The 18,491-nt window shown below is 46.4% G+C and overlaps 1 protein-coding gene across 3 annotated transcripts in view; it reads right to left on the bottom strand.

The window, feature by feature from the left end:
• LSP1 (lymphocyte specific protein 1) overlaps positions 1 to 18,491 on the bottom strand; it is a 91,385-nt gene that overhangs the window by 38,179 nt on the left and 34,715 nt on the right. For 2 of the 3 annotated variants that reach the window (XM_032770585.2, XM_032770594.2), the window contains exons 2-3: positions 9,226 to 9,378; positions 2,357 to 2,539 (exon numbers count right to left, since the gene is read on the bottom strand). In XM_032770585.2, coding sequence (XP_032626476.1) covers positions 2,357 to 2,539; positions 9,226 to 9,378 — 336 coding nt within the window. The remainder of the gene's footprint in view (positions 1 to 2,356; positions 2,540 to 9,225; positions 9,379 to 18,491) is intronic. The other variant, XM_032770603.2, reaches the window with a different exon arrangement.

Here is an 18,491-nt window from a genome sequence, read left to right as displayed (position 1 = left end):
ACAGCCAAGTAGTCACTCTGCTGCATGCCATGGCTATTCAGAACTTCACAGCTGCAGCAAGAATCAAGTTTGGTTCCTATAGCTCCAAGAGCACAGAATCCCAGCACCAAAGCTAGAAGCTAGCAGTATTGGGCCTATGACACAAGTCACAGTTCCATTCAGTAGGGCACAACTCTCCCTACTCACCAGTGCATTACAGTGGCATATGTCCATAATATGAAAAAACACCTGTCTTCCTCCCAAGGGGAGGGATCCCAGCCACAGCTCAGGAATGAGATAGAACAGTTCTCTCCACTACAGTCACATTCCTTCAATGCGGATAGCAGACAACTGTGGAAGAACAGGGTGAAACTAGAGCACATGACATACCTGAGAGCTCACACAAGGCTTCCAACTACTCTGTGACAATATCAGCAGGAGGAGTGGAAAATGAGATGCTTTTAGAGAGCACAACATATGAAGCAAAATGAAATTTCCTACAGGTTTGTGAGGGACCTCCTCAGGTTCCCATAAATCACACCCACACTGAGTCAAACAAAGAGGAAGGCTGGTGATAACCTAGGTGGGCCCTTTGCTACGTCACTTCAACACTCTCCCAGTAAAAATTGCATGAGCTCCAGTGCCTGGATTTAAATGCTTTGCAGCTGCTTGGCAACTCCCTTCACTGAGCCTCACCTGCCACAAGTGTTTGCAATTTTCCCTCTTCCAGCTACTACAGAGCAGCCTCACCTCACACCACACAGCCTGTGTTTGTCAAGCAAGAAACAAAGTTGCATTTTTTTTATTTTTTTTTAATAGAGTGTTGCCAGGAAGGAGCAGGCAGATAAGGTGCAACATTTCTGGTCAACAAGGATAGAAAATCCTCTCTGTTAAAGGCAAAGCAGATGTATGCCTGCTCTCTCTCTCACACACACATAGAGGAGTGGGGCTCTTCCAGCAAGAAATCTTCACAGGAGAAGAAAGAGAGAAGGGAGAGTTGGGGGGAAATGGGTTCGTTCATAATGGAGGCCCTAGTCCTGCAAATAGGATTGAAGACAATGGGATGAGTGCTATATAAAAAGTTAAGCATGAGTGAGTGTTTGTAGACTTAGAGCCTTAAAGAGGAGGGAGGAGATGTCACTTTAGATTTTATTTAGCTAAGATGTTTAAAAAGAGATACAGCTAGAGAGACAAGGAAAGCTATATTTCTGTCTGCTTTTGATGCAATGTTATATTATGCAACTTTTCACAACTTATCCAAAAGGGACTAAGAGATTTTAAGACAAAAATCCCAGTAACATCAGACTAACAATGAGGCTCAGACAGGATGTCCAGATCTAGATATCAGCTGTACCCCAGGGAAGGGTTTGGATCCAGGGGTCAGCTCAGCAAGGGGATAGGGACCAGAAGCAAAGTGAGGGATTTGGGGGTTTAACCTATTGCTGATACTGAGACAGGTGGGCGTAGGCCCAGCTATAGCTAAAGACCTGCCCTCTCAATGGGGGAGGGAGGAACCATCTCTGAGAGAGTACAGTGGCAATAAACAGTCTGCAAGTGCCTTTTGAAGAATTCCCCAGGCACAGGTGTAACCCACAGACCTGAGTGTGGTGTTCTGTCCTATCTAGTGGCACTAAGACCATTTAGAGAGCGAGGGAGATTAATGAGTCAGCTCTACAGTCTTTGCTAAGGGCCATATGGCTTTTAGCTCATGCACTAGTGGCTCATGCCCTTAGCTCCTGAGATCCCAGGTTCAACCCTACCTGCTGATGACTACGGTCTGTGGGCATTACACAAGTGCTGTATTCAGCCATATACAATAGCCCTATATTGCCCATTCTGTCCTGAGAACTCCACTGCTGGGGGAGATGCTCTGACAAGGATGTGGGGGATGATAACCCGCACCATTCTGGCTGGCACCACAAGCCAGAGGCAGTGCTAGGAGACTGCCATAACTTAGAACAGCTCCTTGGACTGCCTAAGTTATGCTGGAGGTCATTTCAGCCCCTGCAGCTGCTTAGACTCAGGAGGGCGTAGAAGTGGCTTAAAGCCAACTTTGTCCTCACTGGCCTTGGTTTAACCGTCTGTGCTGTGCCTTCTGGAGGTACATTACAGCACAGAGTCTGCCCCAGAGCTGTGGAAAGCTCCATCTGACTCCAAACATGACCAGAGTTTGGGGGCATTGGGATCTGAGCTTGTCTCTCCACAATAGCATAAATTATTGTGAGTTGAGTGTTAGCCTCTGAGTTGTCAGACTAGTTCTTCCTGCAGACATAGCTCAGCCCAAACCCTCCTGCTCCCATCTGCCCACCTGGCTATGCTCTGGACTTGCCCTCAGAAAGATGCGACCTCCTTTGGAGGAGCCCCTTCACTGCTGTACCTTTCTTCTCTGCAAGTAGGTTCTGCTTCCTGGGCCTGTGTCCATTCCCTGGGGGATGTTCGCTCCCCCTCTTGTGTTCCCTCTGCAGCCCACCTCTGTTTGCGCTGCTCGAGCTTCTGAGACCAGTCGCTGAACCCCTCATCCTCTTCCAGCTCTGAGGTCCCTGAAGGCTTAAATTCAAACCTGAAACACAGCAGGAGAAAGATTAGAACAGTGGAACTGCAAAGGATCAAAGTTGGTACCAATGAACCCCATGCTGGTCATAGTCCTTCCCTTTGAAGTAACCTAGCTATCATAACCTTCCTCTAGTAGCTCCTCTGATACCAATAAGGGTCTAGTTTCTAGAATCCCACCCGTCCTCATTTTCCATTAAAGGAGAGGTCACAAAGCAGCCTAAACCGCTTAGGAAAACACCACAGAGCAGCCACTTCAGAATTTTCCTGGTATAAGGAGAATTCCCTGAACAACACAGCAACTCCACCTCACCTCCATTCCTGGGGCAAAAGAGACAGTGACCTGTTGTGATGAAGTGGGACTGTTCTTAATGTTTCCTCTGAATACTGTGTGAGTGCCTCAGTTTCCCCTATGCATTTCTTAAGTCTCCAGTGTGCCTACATGGCCAACAATCTGCCTCCTAGCAACAAATGTCCAGGGCCCTTCCCCCCTTGCAAGGGAATAGCTAAAAGTGAACAAAGAGATCAGGTGACCTCCTGGCCTGGGAAAGAGACAAAGGCCAGAAAGGAGGGGCTGGAAGGGGTTTCAGTTGGGAGCTGGCTGAGGACAGGAAGTGAGGGCAGACAGGGTTGTCTGGCTCGCTGGGCCCCAGAATGAACCTGGCTGAGGGATCCCATTCTATGTACCTACAAGCTTTGTTTTAGACCATGTTTCTGTCATCTAAGAAACTGTTTTACTGGCTGGCTGAGAGTCACACCTGACTGCGAAGTTGCGGGTGCGTGCAGGACCATCTCGCTTCCCCAGGAAGCACAGGGAGGGGCATATGCTGAATGCTCTGAGGTCAGATCCAGGAGGTGAAGACATGTGAGCTTCTTGCCCTGAAGACAGTCTACTCCATGGGAGAGGAGGCTCCCCAAAGTCCTGACTAGCTTTGTGGGGAGCAGTTCCAGAGCATGGCCCTGGGACTCCATGACACCTGTCCTCTGTGCTCCTACTGATTCCTGGCTCCTCAGATGTCCTCGTGAGGCCACAGGAAATCCTGGCATAAGCTAGAGCTGCCTTCAGGCCACCAGTGCCTTCACCCCTTCCTCTAGTCCTGCACTGAGCACAGTTTGGCCAGACCAGAGACTCTGATGCAAAATCTTATTAAATGCATTTAGGAACCCAGGGTCCCATTCATGTTTGCCCTGCAGCTTGGGTATGCCATTTACACTAGTGCCAAGTGGGTGCAAAACACTCCCAAATGAGAATGAAAGCCCTTTGCACCCACTTGGCAGTGGTATAAATCACAACACAGATGCACAGCAATGGATGAGTGAGAAAGAAAGGATGGTCCAGTGATTAGGACTCCAACCTGGGACTTGGGGGGTCAATCCAGTGCTCTGCCACAGAGTTCCTGTGTGGCCTTGGGTGAGACACTTAATATCTCTGTGCCTTGGTTCCCCATCTGTAAAATGGGGATAATAGCACTGCTCTCCCTCACAGGGGTGTTGGGAGGATAAATGCATTACAGATGATAAGGTGTGTGGATCTGTGTTAATGGAGGGAGGGCAGACAAGTGGCTTAGACAGACTGGTCCCCATCTGTCAATGCAAACTTGGGTGACCAGACAGCAAGTTTGAAAAATCGGGAGGGGGGTGGGAGGTAATAGGAGCCTATATAAGAAAAAGACACAAAAATCGGGACTGTCCCTATACAATCGGAGCATCTGGTCACCCTAATGCAAACCTATCTATGTGCCTTCTGCTTCATGCCTCATTGCCAGCAATAAGGGTTCTGGGATCGGTTTCTAGACAGCAACTGTTATTGATGATGTGTGAGGCAGAACACAATCTGGCTTTGCTCTTTTGTGTCTTCCTGGACTCTTCACAGCCGGCAGCAGTTTAACAAACTTGCTGTTACCCCAGCAAAGTACGCAGATATGGATCTAGGAGGTTAGAACCTTGGTGCTAAAAAAACCAAGGGGAATTTTGTCATTGACTCCACTGAGAACTGGATGTGCCCCGAAGGCAGCAGGTATTGGCAGTGAATAGGTGTCATTTTCCCAGTGTCACTTTCCCATTCGGATTCATAACTGCACTTTATAGTGCTCCTGAAAACACATATGTTGGCAGTCTCGTCCCTCCCCTGCCATGCCACACACTGGCAATTGCTGAGCTGGCACACGCCGGCGTAGTTTGGCATGGCCAAGTGTTCATCCTTCTGCTCCTTAAAAAGCCCTCCGGGGAGGGGCAGGGGGGATCAAAAGGAGCTTAACCTCTGGAAAGATCTCCTATCCTTCCACTGGTGAGGGAAAAACTCTCTCTTCAGTCACCAAGCAGGAAAGAAAAGAGGTGAAGAAGAACTTCTATCCAACTGCCAATAGCCTGCAGAGCTTCATCTCCCTACCAGCACGGCGCATACAGACCACATTCCAAAGCTCTGATGCAACCCAATTGCTGTGATTTGACACAAAGACACATAAAAAGCCCAGGGCACAGTTGAGTGGTTGGTGATCAGAGGGAGGATTGGCTCCTCCAGATCACATGGCTGCCTGCTGCAGAGCAACTTTGGGCCATTTTATTGTCATTGCCTTTCCCTTTCTCCTTCACCATCTAGGCTTGTGGTGACTTCAAGTGAGATGCCCAGGATAAAGGATGGCCAACCCCAAATGTTAAAAAAATAACAGGTTGGGCCTTGAGAAACCTTGAGACTGGCTTAAAACTAATGAGATTTTTTTAATAGATAAATGTGTTGTGGGGGGGTCTTGTTTGTTCTCTGAGTTCGGAGCCTTAGGGAGCATTTGGACTACATACATTTTCCAGCTTTTCTCTGCAACCACAAGCGCTAGAAACTTACTTTTTAAAAAATAATGAAAGCTGAGATTCTCCTATTCGTGTGACTCCAGCAGCTGAGTCTTTGGAGGGAAAAATCAGCTATCACAAGCCTTGTGACAGCTGACAACAACAGACAGGCCCAGATTTAAGTATCCACAATGCCCTATATCTCCAGAAGGACCCTAGTAATACAAGGATCTTCAGTAACTGGATTGGCATTTCCTCCTGTCCCAAATCAGATGGTCAGCCAGTGGAGAAGTCAAGGATATCTTTCAGGGTTCTTCATGATGTTTTCCCATTGAACCTTCCCATATTGACTAAGTGATACAATGACAATCTGTGATGTCACAGGTGAAAGTGGATTAGGATTTACTATTCCTGTAGTTGCCAGAGGCCCCGGTCTATTCACACAAATAGTAAGAGAGTCTCTGCCACAAAAATCTAACAATCTGAACAGACAGGGTAGGAAGTATGATTCCTGTTTTACCAATGACCAGCTGAAGCACAGACAGGAGAAGAGACTTGCCCAGGACACACAATGAACTCTGTGGCAGAGTCAGGAAAAGATTCCAGGTCTTCCGAATCCTAGGTCAGGGCCTGGGGGAAGAGCGATCCTTGGGTGGGAAGCTCAGCCCTTAAAGGCATAGATAAAGGCCATACACCAGTTGGGGGTAGCCAGAGCACAGTCCACTCTAGTCATTCCCTGACCCAATGACCTCCTTTTCCCAGGGACAGAGAGAGCGTTAAGCTCCGTGGCAAATCCCCAGCAGGGGACTGGTAGGTAGTCCCCAGTCCCTCTGCGATGCTCAAGAATCTGCCTCGATGTCCCGTCTGCAGCCCCTTGACCTTTCTGAAATACCACCCCCAGCACTCAGGCTGCAAAGAATAGATGCCACTGGGCTGGAGTTTGGGGTAATTTTGATTTCACAGCATAGTCTCCCCCTTACTCCCCTCAGAACTCAAGATCACCCAGGAGGAGAAGTAAAAGGGGTGAGAATGGGGCTGACATAACACCGCTCCAGTATTTCAATACTAAATGGCTTGGCACCTCTCCAGCATCCAGACCTACAGGGAAGCCACCACAGCTGTCTGGAGGGGCGGAGGAGGAGGGGGAAATGTAACCCAGATTTTCTTTGGGGGCTGTGCAAAGTCCCTCCCCCCAAGGAAACGATGAGGGCCTGTTTACATAAAGATGAGTTGCATGAATGGGGTGAGTCACTGTATGGGGGCGTGGTGTTTACACAAGAGAAAGCAAAGACTTATGAAAGATTAATGGCAGGCTGACCCCAGCTCAGCAAGCCAGCCCAGGTGGCCGTCAGCAGCTGCAGAAGAGGCTGGAGAGAAGAAAACACGATTTTAGAGTGAGGCACAATAGCTCAGTGCTATCGGTGTGAGCATATAACAAAGCAAAGAGGCTGGTTAAGGCTCATCCATAAAAGCCAGGAGTCAAGATGGCCAATGGGCAGGTTTTGAGAAAGGATGGATTTTACTATCAAACCTCTCCATTGTTCTGGGGCATCTGGATGTGGGATTTGGGTCCAGGCTCATCACTGCCTAAATGATACCTATAGGTTTCCCAGCATTTTCCCTAACCCTCAACACTCCATCTACAAATATTTGCATGTGTATTTGTATGGGGGATTGAACCCAGGACCTCTGGATCTTTTTAAAAAATAAATAAATAAATAAAACAACTCACAAACTTCACTGCCTGAGCTAAGGGACTAGCAAAGAGTCACAAAATCCTAGCATGAGTTACTTTGGTTTCTTTTGGCCCCAGTGGAAAGATGCCCACAAGCTTCCGAATCTTTTCCCCATTCTCAAAGAGTGAGGCTAGTTCTCTTGCACTGGGGTTATTTATTTTAAAGTGTAAATCATGCCTCAGACCTCTCTGCATGACCTATCCCCTTTCTCCTCCTTCCTTGTGGGCTGAAGTTTATCAACAACCTTTTAATCTGCTACTGTACACTTGGATCTTTGGTCACTCTGGCCAAAAATCTCCAAACATGCCTGCCTACAATTAGGCTCCTAAGTCCATATTTAGGAGCCTAAATAAAAGTGTCCTGATTTTTCAGAAAATTCTCAGCACCAACAAAGTCCACTGAAGGCAACAAAAACTGGCAGGTGCTCAGCACCTTTGACAAGCAGGCCACTTTTATTCAGGTTCCAGGTTCCTAAATTTCAACATTCAGGTTACAACATTTTGGCTTTGAGCCTGATTCATTCCTCTTTTTCTAGCACACCTAAAACTCCAGTAAAATCAATGGAAGTGTATACTGTGCAATGAATCCCTGTCTATCAACAGAAAGAGAATGACCATGAGCCAAACGGCAGGTCTGGGAAGGGCAGGTCTCCCCTCCAGGCCCTCTCTTAATACAGCTGGGAATTTTGTTCCTATTTATTTGTATATTGCCAGAAACTGTCAACCCCCCACTGTATCATATATGACAAATGGATCAAACATTTTCTGTAATTACTCCCCAAAAAAGTTGCCACCCCCCACACATCTTTTTTCTCTATTCTTCCCTTCCCTTCCCTGTTTCTCTGTGCCTTTTTCACTGGGACTATTAAAGCTAAACACAGGCGCACTTCTGTATAGGCTTACGCAGGTGCTAAACTTTTATACATTGTGAATAGTCCCCCTTGGTGTAAATGGGACCATTCATGGGGCATAAAGTTAAGCATGTGTGCAAGTTTTTGCAGGGCAGGGCCTCTGTGTTTGTATTATTGGGGGCTGCTATTTTTTCACTGTAACTTCTGCTTTGATGCTTTGTGCAAGTCACTTAATTTTGCTGGGCCTCTAGACAGCTGTAAAATAGGGATATCTGCCTCAGCAATATGATCTGAGACTTTGTTAATGAATGTTTGTAAAGTGTTTTGTGATCCTGGTATAAAAGGTGATCTAGAAATGCTCTCAATTAATATTATATGGCACATCTTACATTTTTAATGAAATACGTTTCTTTTTAGAGCTGGCAGAAATATTTACATTTTTCAAATATTGATTAAATGCTTTTCACAAAGAAAGGAAACATTTTCACATGAATTTGAAAAATAAAAATCTTCAGAAATTTGTTTTAAATCCTGAAAAAAATTGAATTCTTTTCACGAAAAATTCTACATTTTTTCATGGAAAAAAGTTGTTTTCATGAATAAATTCAGATGTTTTCCTTTAATTATTTTTCACCAACAAATTTTGATTTGTTTTCCCCATAATTTTGTTTGCTGCTTTTGTGCCTTAGCCCTGATCCTACAATCACTTATGCACATGCTTAACCATCAGTGGTGAAGTTCAGCACATGTATAAATGGTAGCAGGATTGGGGCCTTACAGATCTGGTTGACACTTTTTAAAAATTCAAATGAAAAATTCTCACAATTTTTTTCAATCAGCTCCACTTCTTGTCTAACTTGGGCCCTGATCCTACAAAACACTTAATATGCTTAAACAAGTTCTGTAGACTTCAACAGAACTATGCATATCCTTAAAGTTAACCATGTGTTTTAACACTTTGCTGAATTGGAGTCTTATACATCAATTTAACCCTTATTGAACTCTCTGCATTTAAACTCCTAGCCCCTGACATTTTTATCTCGTAGGAAAATTAAAAACTGTCTCCCTGAAAGGGTTATTGGCAGAAGGGATAGAACCTGGGAACTCTGAATTTTAAAGCATAAGCATCAATCTAAAAAACCCTCCTTTGCCAGCCAAGGCTTTACCAATCCCATCAGCTTTTAGATGTGACCCAGACAACACTAGACAGGGACAGAACAGCACAGTGAGTGGGTCTGGGTAACACAAGCACTAGCATATAGTGAGGATTTTTTACACTAGGATGGTGCTTGTTTGAAGAGTGTTCTACACTCAAGCTCTTCTTACTGGTTTTCCTGGGCTGACAGCCCACTCTCTGAGAAGGAGTTGGTGTTGTTCAAGCCATCTTCTGCCTGGGACCGCTGCTGTTTCTCCCGTTCCCTTCTACGTCGCTCTCTCGCTGCCTCCTCCTCATCCTCCACACTCCACTGTGCTGTCAGCCTGTCAACCAGAAGGGAAATGCATTCTTAATGCAGGCAGCCAGTTCCAAGAGAAGCAAATGAAGGGAAAACGTCCCAGAATCTCAGGATAAAAACACAGTACTGGGTGGGCCCCATTCTGTGAGCTTCACTCCTGCCAAGCCAGGAGCACTTATTTACCCTAGCAGCATGCCTGGAAGCCAAGGAGACCACTTGTGTAAGTGCTACAGAACATGAGAAAGTAGGATTGCAGAATCAGGCCATGTATGAGAGGACTGGATTGCTTCTTAGGGGATAGGTAACAAAATGTGTATGGTAGATGAGAACAGCCCTACTGGGTCAGACCACAGGTCCATCTAGCTCAGTATCCTGTCTTCTGACAGTGGCCAGTGCCAGGTGCCCCAGAGGGAATGAACAGAACGGGTAATCATCAAGTGATCCATCCCCTGTCCCTCATTCCCAGTTTCTGGCAAACAGAGGCTAGGGACACCATTCCTGCCCAACCTGGCTAATAGCCATTGATGGACCTATCCTCAATGAACTTATCTAGTTCTTTTTTTGAATTTATCTAGTCTTTCACATATGAAGTAACAATATGTCCTATTCTTTCCAAGGCAGTCCCATTTTCCAATGGATTGTACCAGAAATTTGAAACTAAAACAGGATACCTAACTATCTCATAAAGCTGGTCAAAATGTATTCCATGGAACTGTTTTCCATCCAAAAAAAAAGTGCAGTTTTGTCAAAATCAAAGCATTTCACGGCGATGCGTCCATTTCAATGAAATTTTCAATGGGAAAAAAGTCAGAACAAATCATTTCTCATTTTGTTTCAATAAAGTAAAAATGTTTCTTTTTGACTATCATTGCAAGTCATTTCAGGCTGACCTTTATACTAATTATCGACTTCACTATTCGTTATAGGTAATATTTTACTATAATATGAAAATCAGCATGAATATGGTCAAAATGAAACATTTTGACTTTATTAAAACAACGCATTTGAATGGTCCCAAATTTAAATTTTTCAAAATTTTCATTCTATGGGAAATTTCAATATTTCAGCTTTTATTTCCCATCTGGAATTCTCACCCCCCCTTCGCTCCCCGCAAAATGCTGGAATTTCCCATGGGACAGAAATTCTGGTTTCCCACCAGCTCTAGTATCCCACAGGATGCTCAACAGCATGACCCACACTGTCTCAGCGGGGGTGCCGCTTAGAAATCCCCACTGCAGGGAAATTCTCCCTCCAGCACCTGGTGCCACCTACGCGATAGGTATTGCCCCACAGCCTGCCCACGCTTGCTGCGGGATAGATGTCCTGCTTTCTCGGTTTGATCTTCTGGTCATTTTCCTGTGTGTCATCCAGCCTCAGCTGGCAGTGACCGAAAAGGGCATGTGAAAAGACTGTATGGATCTTCATCCAGGGGGCAGCTACTCTTATCACACTGATATCATGGCAACTGATGGCCTTTCTGGCAGGTTCAACAAAAAGATCTAGCATTGGATGGACTGGGAAACCAAATCACCTTCTAACCCCTAGGTCAGAGTTGAAGCACCTTGACAGGGCAGCATGGGGGAAGCGTGCTGCATAGCTGTTCTGTACATGATGGTCCTGATTCAGGAAAGGACTTAAGCAAATGCACTTAAAAGGATTTCAGCACATGCTTAAGTGCTGTGCAGAGCAGGGATTCATTCCATAATCTGGGCCAAAGGAAGGATTTCAGCCCTCAGCTCTGTTAGTTCTGCCCTCTGCAGTAACATTGAAAGAATGACAAATATTATATATAACAATGATCCAGTTCTTGGAAATCTCAGGCCCTGAAGCTGAAAGGTTGCCCAATACTGTGAGAAATCCAAATCCAGGTTTGTGGGCCCCTGCACTCCCAGGGATGGAGACCTATGCAGAGCAGACCTTGACATGTTTTCTTAATCAGCTGAGTAGTTATATTTTAATCAGAATTCCTGTGCCAAGCTGTTCTCTTGCTACAATGGTGCAGGGAATGTCGGAGGAGGGTACCCAGCGCTATCACTCAGCAGGGCTCCAGCTGTGCTCTGTGCTGTTTCCTTCCTCCCTTGCACAGAAGAAAATCCTGGCTTGGCTTCTCCCAGAATGTCCCAGCCTCCAGATAATAAACCCTCTGTCAGCAGAGCAACCTCTCGGATCCCAGAGGAAATGATAAGGCCGCAGCAACATTCCTACCCTGGTAATAACATAAATTTTCACGCAGGATCCGCTCCTCCCCTTCTCGCCTCTTTCAGCACCATGCTGATCTTGGCGTGAGAGGGACAAGCCATGTCGGAGACCCAACCTGTCTTAACTTCAGCACAGCAGAACACCAGCCCAGCAGCCCTGCCAGACTCCTGCTTCCACAGGGTTTCAGACTACAGCTGTAATAGAATGAGGCCTGAGTCATTCATGGCCCCTATCAGCAGGGCTCCAGCGGAACTAGCCAGGGCTCCAATCCTTTTGCTTCATTGTAGTGGTGAGTCTATCTGACCCTACCCAGTTGCTGCCAACGAGCACTCCTACTCAGTACAAGGTGCCAGATTAATGAGGGCTCCAGATTGAGAGCGGGATTTGAAGGGAGCAGATGTTCCCCTGGAGGTATTTTTGCAAACATGCATAAAGGAGAGCTTCGAGGAAAGCATCAGTTTTTGAGCAAGGTCCTTTGCTATGTTGATGATTTGTAAGGAGAGTAACATCCAGAGGCTCCAAGTGTGAGGCCCCATTGTGCTAGGTGTGGTACACACCAGAGGGCTGGTGTATATGTAAAGATGCACCAGCTTAACTAAAGGCGTGACTGGAAAGTGATTTAGTTACACTGGTGCAAAAGGCTGTGTGGATATGCTTATTGCAGTTCAAACAAGGCTCATTTTTAATTCTTTACCTTAAATCGGTTAGGTTAAGCAAAACCTAAATAAACTACTCAAACCAGAATAAGTATGTTCCCACAGGGGTTTGCACCATCTTAACTAACCTGATGCAAACGGATGTGTAGACAGGATCATAGAGAAAGATGGCCCCTACCCCAAAGAGTTTACAATCTAAATAGACAAGACAGAGAAATGTGGGGATGGGAAACTGAAGCATTGTAACTTATCCAAGGATGCACACAGGTGACTGACAGAGCTTGGAAGAAAATACAGGTCTCCAGACTCTCAATCTACTGCCTTAGCAATTAGACCACACTGCCTCAGGGTATGTTCAGACTACCCACCGGATCGGTGGGTAGCGATCAATTTATTGGGGATCTATATATCGCATCTCATCTAGATGTGATATATCGATCCCCAAACGCACTTGCGTCGACTCTGGAACTCCCCAGGGCAAGCAGTGGTAGCGGAGTCGATGGGGGAGCCGTGGCTGTCGATCCCTCACCTTGAGGACAGGAGGTAAGACGAAATAAGATACGCAACTTCAGCTACGGGAAGTCGACGTATCTTACATCGACTTCGCCCCCCTAGTGTAGAGCAGGCCTCAGAGTAATTGTTGCAAAGTGCTTTCCCCAGGCAGCTGTCAAGAGCCATCACTAAGGTGTCTCAAGCCAGGCATCCAAAATCATCAGTTACCTTTGAGAACCTTGGCCAGCATATTTGATGTTTCTTTGACTAGCTTGTTTTCCAGCCCTTTTTTGTGTGTTCTCAGACAACAATGTGTCTGAGCTCACCTCCATTTAAAGCTCCTTGCCATCCCAGTGTGGCACTACAGCATATGACAATCATGCCAGAGACTTCAGAGAAGCTGGCGAGTAGGACTGAAAGAGCACAGAGAGAGTGGAGATTCCAGCTCACAACTGGGGTGTAGCACAGTTACAGTGCACTGCCCAGCCCTGATTTCTCGTTCCCCCCACCCCACCCACCTGCCTCCCGCACAGGAATGGGCTTCTCCTGCCGTCATGACCCAGCACCACTGCCAGAAGGGACACTGCATTTTCTAAAATTTACATTATGTGAATTAAATTGCACCCCACTTCTCCCATCCTGCCTCTTCCATCCTGCCTTACTCCACACAGGAACAGAGAGCATGAAGCCACCAGAAACAAGACCCAAGTAAACTCCCTTCTTCATTCATTCCACACTCATATTTACTGTTTTCTCCATAGTTCCCATAGAAACAGTTGTCTGTGGTCCTGGCCAGGAGCCAAGGTGGGATGGGAGGGGGTTAAGATATATAAATGAAGTCATTCATTAAGCTCCGCCTCGACCTCCCTTTTTTATGCGACAGAACTTGATAAGAGTCTCTGATTCAGAAAGGTTCTTAACCCCGTCTGTCCTGGACTCCATCAGTCATAAGGTGTGAGGGCCACATTTTTGCCACAGTGAGTGGGATTTTTGGAATTCACCTGCTATTCCCTAGGGGGCTGCAGTGGGACAGAATTATAACTACTCACAAGGAGTGAACTGAAGTCTCCCAGGGGGGCTCCAATATAAATTGTGTGACAGTCATTTACATTATCAAATGAGCTTGGCTTGCAGCCCTCTCTGTTTCCCTCTCTGTTGGATGTGACTAATTCTCTCTCCATGACCTCACCAGCTCACTATTCTGTCACTGCATCTTCTGAACTGGCTGTGTGGAACGTGAGCAGAGGACAATAATAACAAGAACAATTGTATTGGGGGGAGGGAGTGAGAAATTAAACTGATTGCTCGACCCAGTCGAAAGATACCCACCAAATTCACCCTGCCAAAGGACAGCTTGGTGTATTGGCTTCTCTTATAACTGACCCACATTGCAATTATCCCAATGCTGAGAGCCTCTTTGCCACAAACATGCGGGTCGCTGCTTTCTATTGTGCTGCACAGTGCTCAGAGGTCCGGGGCCTCCAGCTGGAGGGAAGTGCCATCATGCTGAAAGCCTCTCCCAGACTTCTGTCAGGAAGAGGGGGTGCACCGAACAGTCCCAGCTGCAGCTCAGGCTAGGGTTTCTCTCTGATGTCACTTGTTTGTCAATGGCGCTGCTAAAAATGTCCCCTCTTCAAAACTTTTGAGCAGATTTGGTGAATTTCGGTGCTCAAGAAGTGTAGGGGCTGGAAGCACTGGCCAGATCTGGGAATTGCACAAGCAGGCGTTGGCCAAGCTTTCTTTTCTACAGCTCTGCCAACTTGACTCCAAACTGGCCTGGATGCAACACGCATGTGCAAGCTCACGCCCTGCCATTCCAGTCCTAAGAAGGAGCTGCTAATCACACAGTGGCTTAAAGAAATGGATATTATCCACTAGGGACTAGACCTGGTTTACACTTAAAACTTCTACCAGCGTAACTACATCAGTCAGGAATGTGGGGGGAAAAAAACACACCCTAGTGACACAGCTGTGCTGACAAAACCCCCACACACATGGCCAACCAAAGAGCGCATAGCTAACATTATCTGGCAAGATGGTGTTCCTATACTGGCAGAAACACTCTTTCTGTTGGCATATGCTGAGTCTACACCAGGGGGCCGGGCCAGCATAGCTATGCTGTGGTAAACGTCTGTCCCAGATCTGGACCGTAGCGTACAAAATCTGGGTGCTTACTGTGAACCTCCCCCAAGCTTATACCCAGCTTGGATCTGATATCGCTGCCACCAACCAGGATTTTTAGGGTTCCTGGTCACCCCGAGTCACCCCAACCTTTCCCTGGGGGACCCCCCCAAGACCCAGACCCCCGGGTCTCCCTATCTCATCCCCAGCTCCCCCCCCTTCCCTGGGTGAGCCTGGGCGATGCTATACTTAACTCCTTGAATGTAAAACCAAGAGAGCTATTTACTTCCCTCGAGGCTATGCATTCAAAGCTAGTCACAGCTAACACACCAGGAGATTCACCCCTCCCTTGTCTCGTAGCAGTAACTAGAGAAAAACCTCAAACACAAGAGAACAGAGTTGATTCTTTCTCTCTTTCCCCGTAGCCTGTTCCCGCCCTGGGGACAATAGGAAAGTCAACACAGAATGTAATGCTTCTCTCCCCCTCCCTGTCTTCCCGTGAGGGAGACAGATACCTGGTACAGAAATTTCTATCCCTTTGCCTCACTAGGAAAAGAAACTCCCACAAGTTTTAAAAAGAAACTTTATATAAAAAAAAAGAAAAAACTTACATATACTACACTCTGCATTAAGAAATTCAATACAGGGAATATGGCTTATAAGAAAATAGGAATAAACAGCCTGATTTAAAAGATAGCCCAATTAAACCAGTCCAGCAAATCAACACCCATGTAAATACAAATCAAAGCACATCACAGCCGATTACTTTGTTTCCTTTGTACTCACACTTGATAGTAGAATATTTGAAAGAAGATGGAGTTAGAAGAAAAGCTTGTTTACTCACAGCCGAGGAAAACAAAAAGACCCCGAGTTTCCAGTTCCCTCCCAGACTCTTAAAAAAAAAATCCAGGTCTCTGATTGGTCCTCTGGTCAGGTGTTTGGTTCCCCCTTTGTTCACCCTTTACAGGTAAAAGAAAATTAACCCTTACCTATCTACTTATGACATATGCTAATATAGGGTCTGTAGTGTAGACCTAGCCGTAGAACACCCATGTTGATTACACTTGTGGGATTAGCCTTATGGGTAAGGATCAGAGCTGAAGGATTAGTACAGTCCATTACCTCACTGTATCCAGCCCTTCCCTCCCCTGCCCCCCAACATACAGCCAGTTTGCCTATTTTCAGTTGCAAATGTACATTACGATGAATAACCCATAGATCCAGAAGTTGCACATGTTAGGAACCATTTGACATTCATCACCTCTGAATCTCCCTTGCTTTAAATGCAGCCTTTCTACCAAACAATGTAAAGACTCTTCTGCACAGCACAGCCTCCCCCCACCATAGGCCTGCATCTTCCTTAGCGTATCCTTACACCCGAGAGTCCTAACTTTTGTGACGTCTTAACTTCTTAATGCAAAAACAGCTGCAAATATGTCCTGAGCACATGATATGAGGTCAATGTGCAAAGAAGAACCAAAAAAAAGGAGGTGGAGAAAGAGGGAAAACTTGGACAGTCTCACATACACAGTGGGTCTGAGTTTGACCTCTTTTCTACCCCATCCCTGGGGTTGCATAGGGTGTGATTGAGGCCAGGCCATGAAAATACCAAAAAGCATTAGAACGGATTATTTATGACTGATTAAACCAGGGGTCGGCAACCTCTGGCATGCATCTCGCCAGAGTAAGCACTCTGGTGGGCCTGACCAGTTTGTTTACCTGTCACTTCTGCAAGTTTGGCCGCTTGCGGCTCCCACTGGCCGCGGTTCACCACTCCAGGCCAATGGGGGCAGCAGGAAGCCACAACCAGCACATCCCTTGGCCCGTGCCGCTTCCCACTGCCCCCATTGGCCCAGAGCAGCGAATTGCGGCCAGTGGGAGCCACGATTGGCTGAACCTGCGGAGGCGGCAGGTAAACAAACTGGTCTGGCCAACGAGGGTGCTTACCCTGGCGAGCCGCATGCCAGAGGTTGCCGACCCCTGGATTAAACTGTGCTCACATGCCATGTGGCTCTTTTGCAGTAACCTTTATGTAACTTTTATGATCCTGCCTCCCCATCCCCTGCACTGTGAACCCTGGGGAAATTCAGGGATTAAGTAAGCTTTGACTTGGACCACCTGTGGGCTTGTCTACCCTGGCAATTAACAGCGCTACAACTTTCTTGCTCAGGGGTGTGAGAAAACACCTGCCTGAGCGCAGCAATTTGCAGCGGTGTAAAGCGCCAGTGTAAACAGTGCCCCAGTGCTGGTAGCTATGCCCCTCTTTGAGGGTTTTTTTTTTTAGAGCGCTGGGAGAGCTCTAAAATTCTAACAATTCCGCGGCAGCGATTTAGCATTGCCAGTGGATGCAGATCTGGAGTTCCTCTAACTCTGCTTGTTTGAGACATGGTGGCTGTTAACTCCCACTCCCCACAACCAAGGATTTCAAGGAAGGTCACGTTCCCTGGGGCATACTCCTCACCCACACTTGAGGAAATGATAGCGGCCAGGCAAGAGAATTTCTGGCACAGCTTCTGCCGTCTTTAAGGGAAGTGCCCCAGACTCTGGGAATCTTTTCCATGGTTCACAGCTAAAAGGAAGTTTTGCTGGCCCAGAACCAGCTCTCAGCACTGAAGCTAACTACAGAAAGGAAAATGAAAAGCCTCCAATGGGGGCTAGACTTCAAGGATCTGTGCCAGAATTCAATACCCCTATGCAAGTGAATTCAGCATTCCTGTCTCCTGAGCTAGAGTGGGAGCAAGTGCTATAAAATTATTTTCTTTGGTGCCTGTGTATGTAGGGTGACCAGATGTCCTGATTTTATAGGGACAGTCCCGATTTTTGGGTCTTTTTCTTATATAGGCTCCTATTAGCCCTCACCCCCTGTCCCGATTTTTCACATTTGCTATCTGGTTACCCGATGTGTATGTGAGGCAATCTTGTTCCCCTTCTTCCCCACCCACATACACAAGGACCAGGGTAGGTGAAGGTAGCCTCAGGCTTTGGGATCACCTACTAAGCACTCACAGCTGCAATTTATTACATGTGCAGCCATACATTCTGGATGGTATTTCCAAAAGCACTCAATGTTAATCTATTTTTGCTCCCATTGGACTCAATGGTAAAATTCCTATTGACTTCAGTAGGAGCCAGGTTAGGCCAAAGCTGAGTGCTTCTGAAAATACCAGCCTAGAGAAGGAGGAGTGTCTGAAGCTGAAAGCAAGTGGCAATGGCAGCCCTGTGGATGTTTCCCCAGCACCCATCCCATTAGTTTTAGCCAAGAGGGAAGGGGGAGGAAGATCCCCCGGACTTATTCATGGGGTCTTCCCTTTGCCAATAAACCCATTTCTAGTGACAACCAGCAAAAGTGACCATGGTGACTCACAAGACATCCAGATAGACTAAGACCTATGTCAATCAACTCTTTCCCCTGCTGTTGACTTAATATTAAGGGTACATTTAGAATTAGTTCATAAAGGATTAATAGATGTGATAAGCATGTTATAGACATGAGTTGGCCTTGTTATAGATGGTTTTAAGGGCATCAGCAGAAGATTATAAATCATGGTTATAAGCAACCTATTGACCTGTTGAACCCTATAACAATTGAGTAAATCATCCATTAATCATTTATTAACCTTTATAAATGATAAATAAAAGAACCCTTAATGCCAAATGTGACTGGTCATTG

The sequence above is a fragment of the Chelonoidis abingdonii genome, chromosome 4 (assembly GCF_003597395.2).
Source record: "Chelonoidis abingdonii isolate Lonesome George chromosome 4, CheloAbing_2.0, whole genome shotgun sequence".
Lineage (NCBI taxonomy): Eukaryota > Metazoa > Chordata > Testudines > Testudinidae > Chelonoidis > Chelonoidis abingdonii.
The sequence above is the reverse complement of the archived record's forward strand: the minus strand, read 5'-3'. Positions and strand labels throughout refer to the sequence as shown.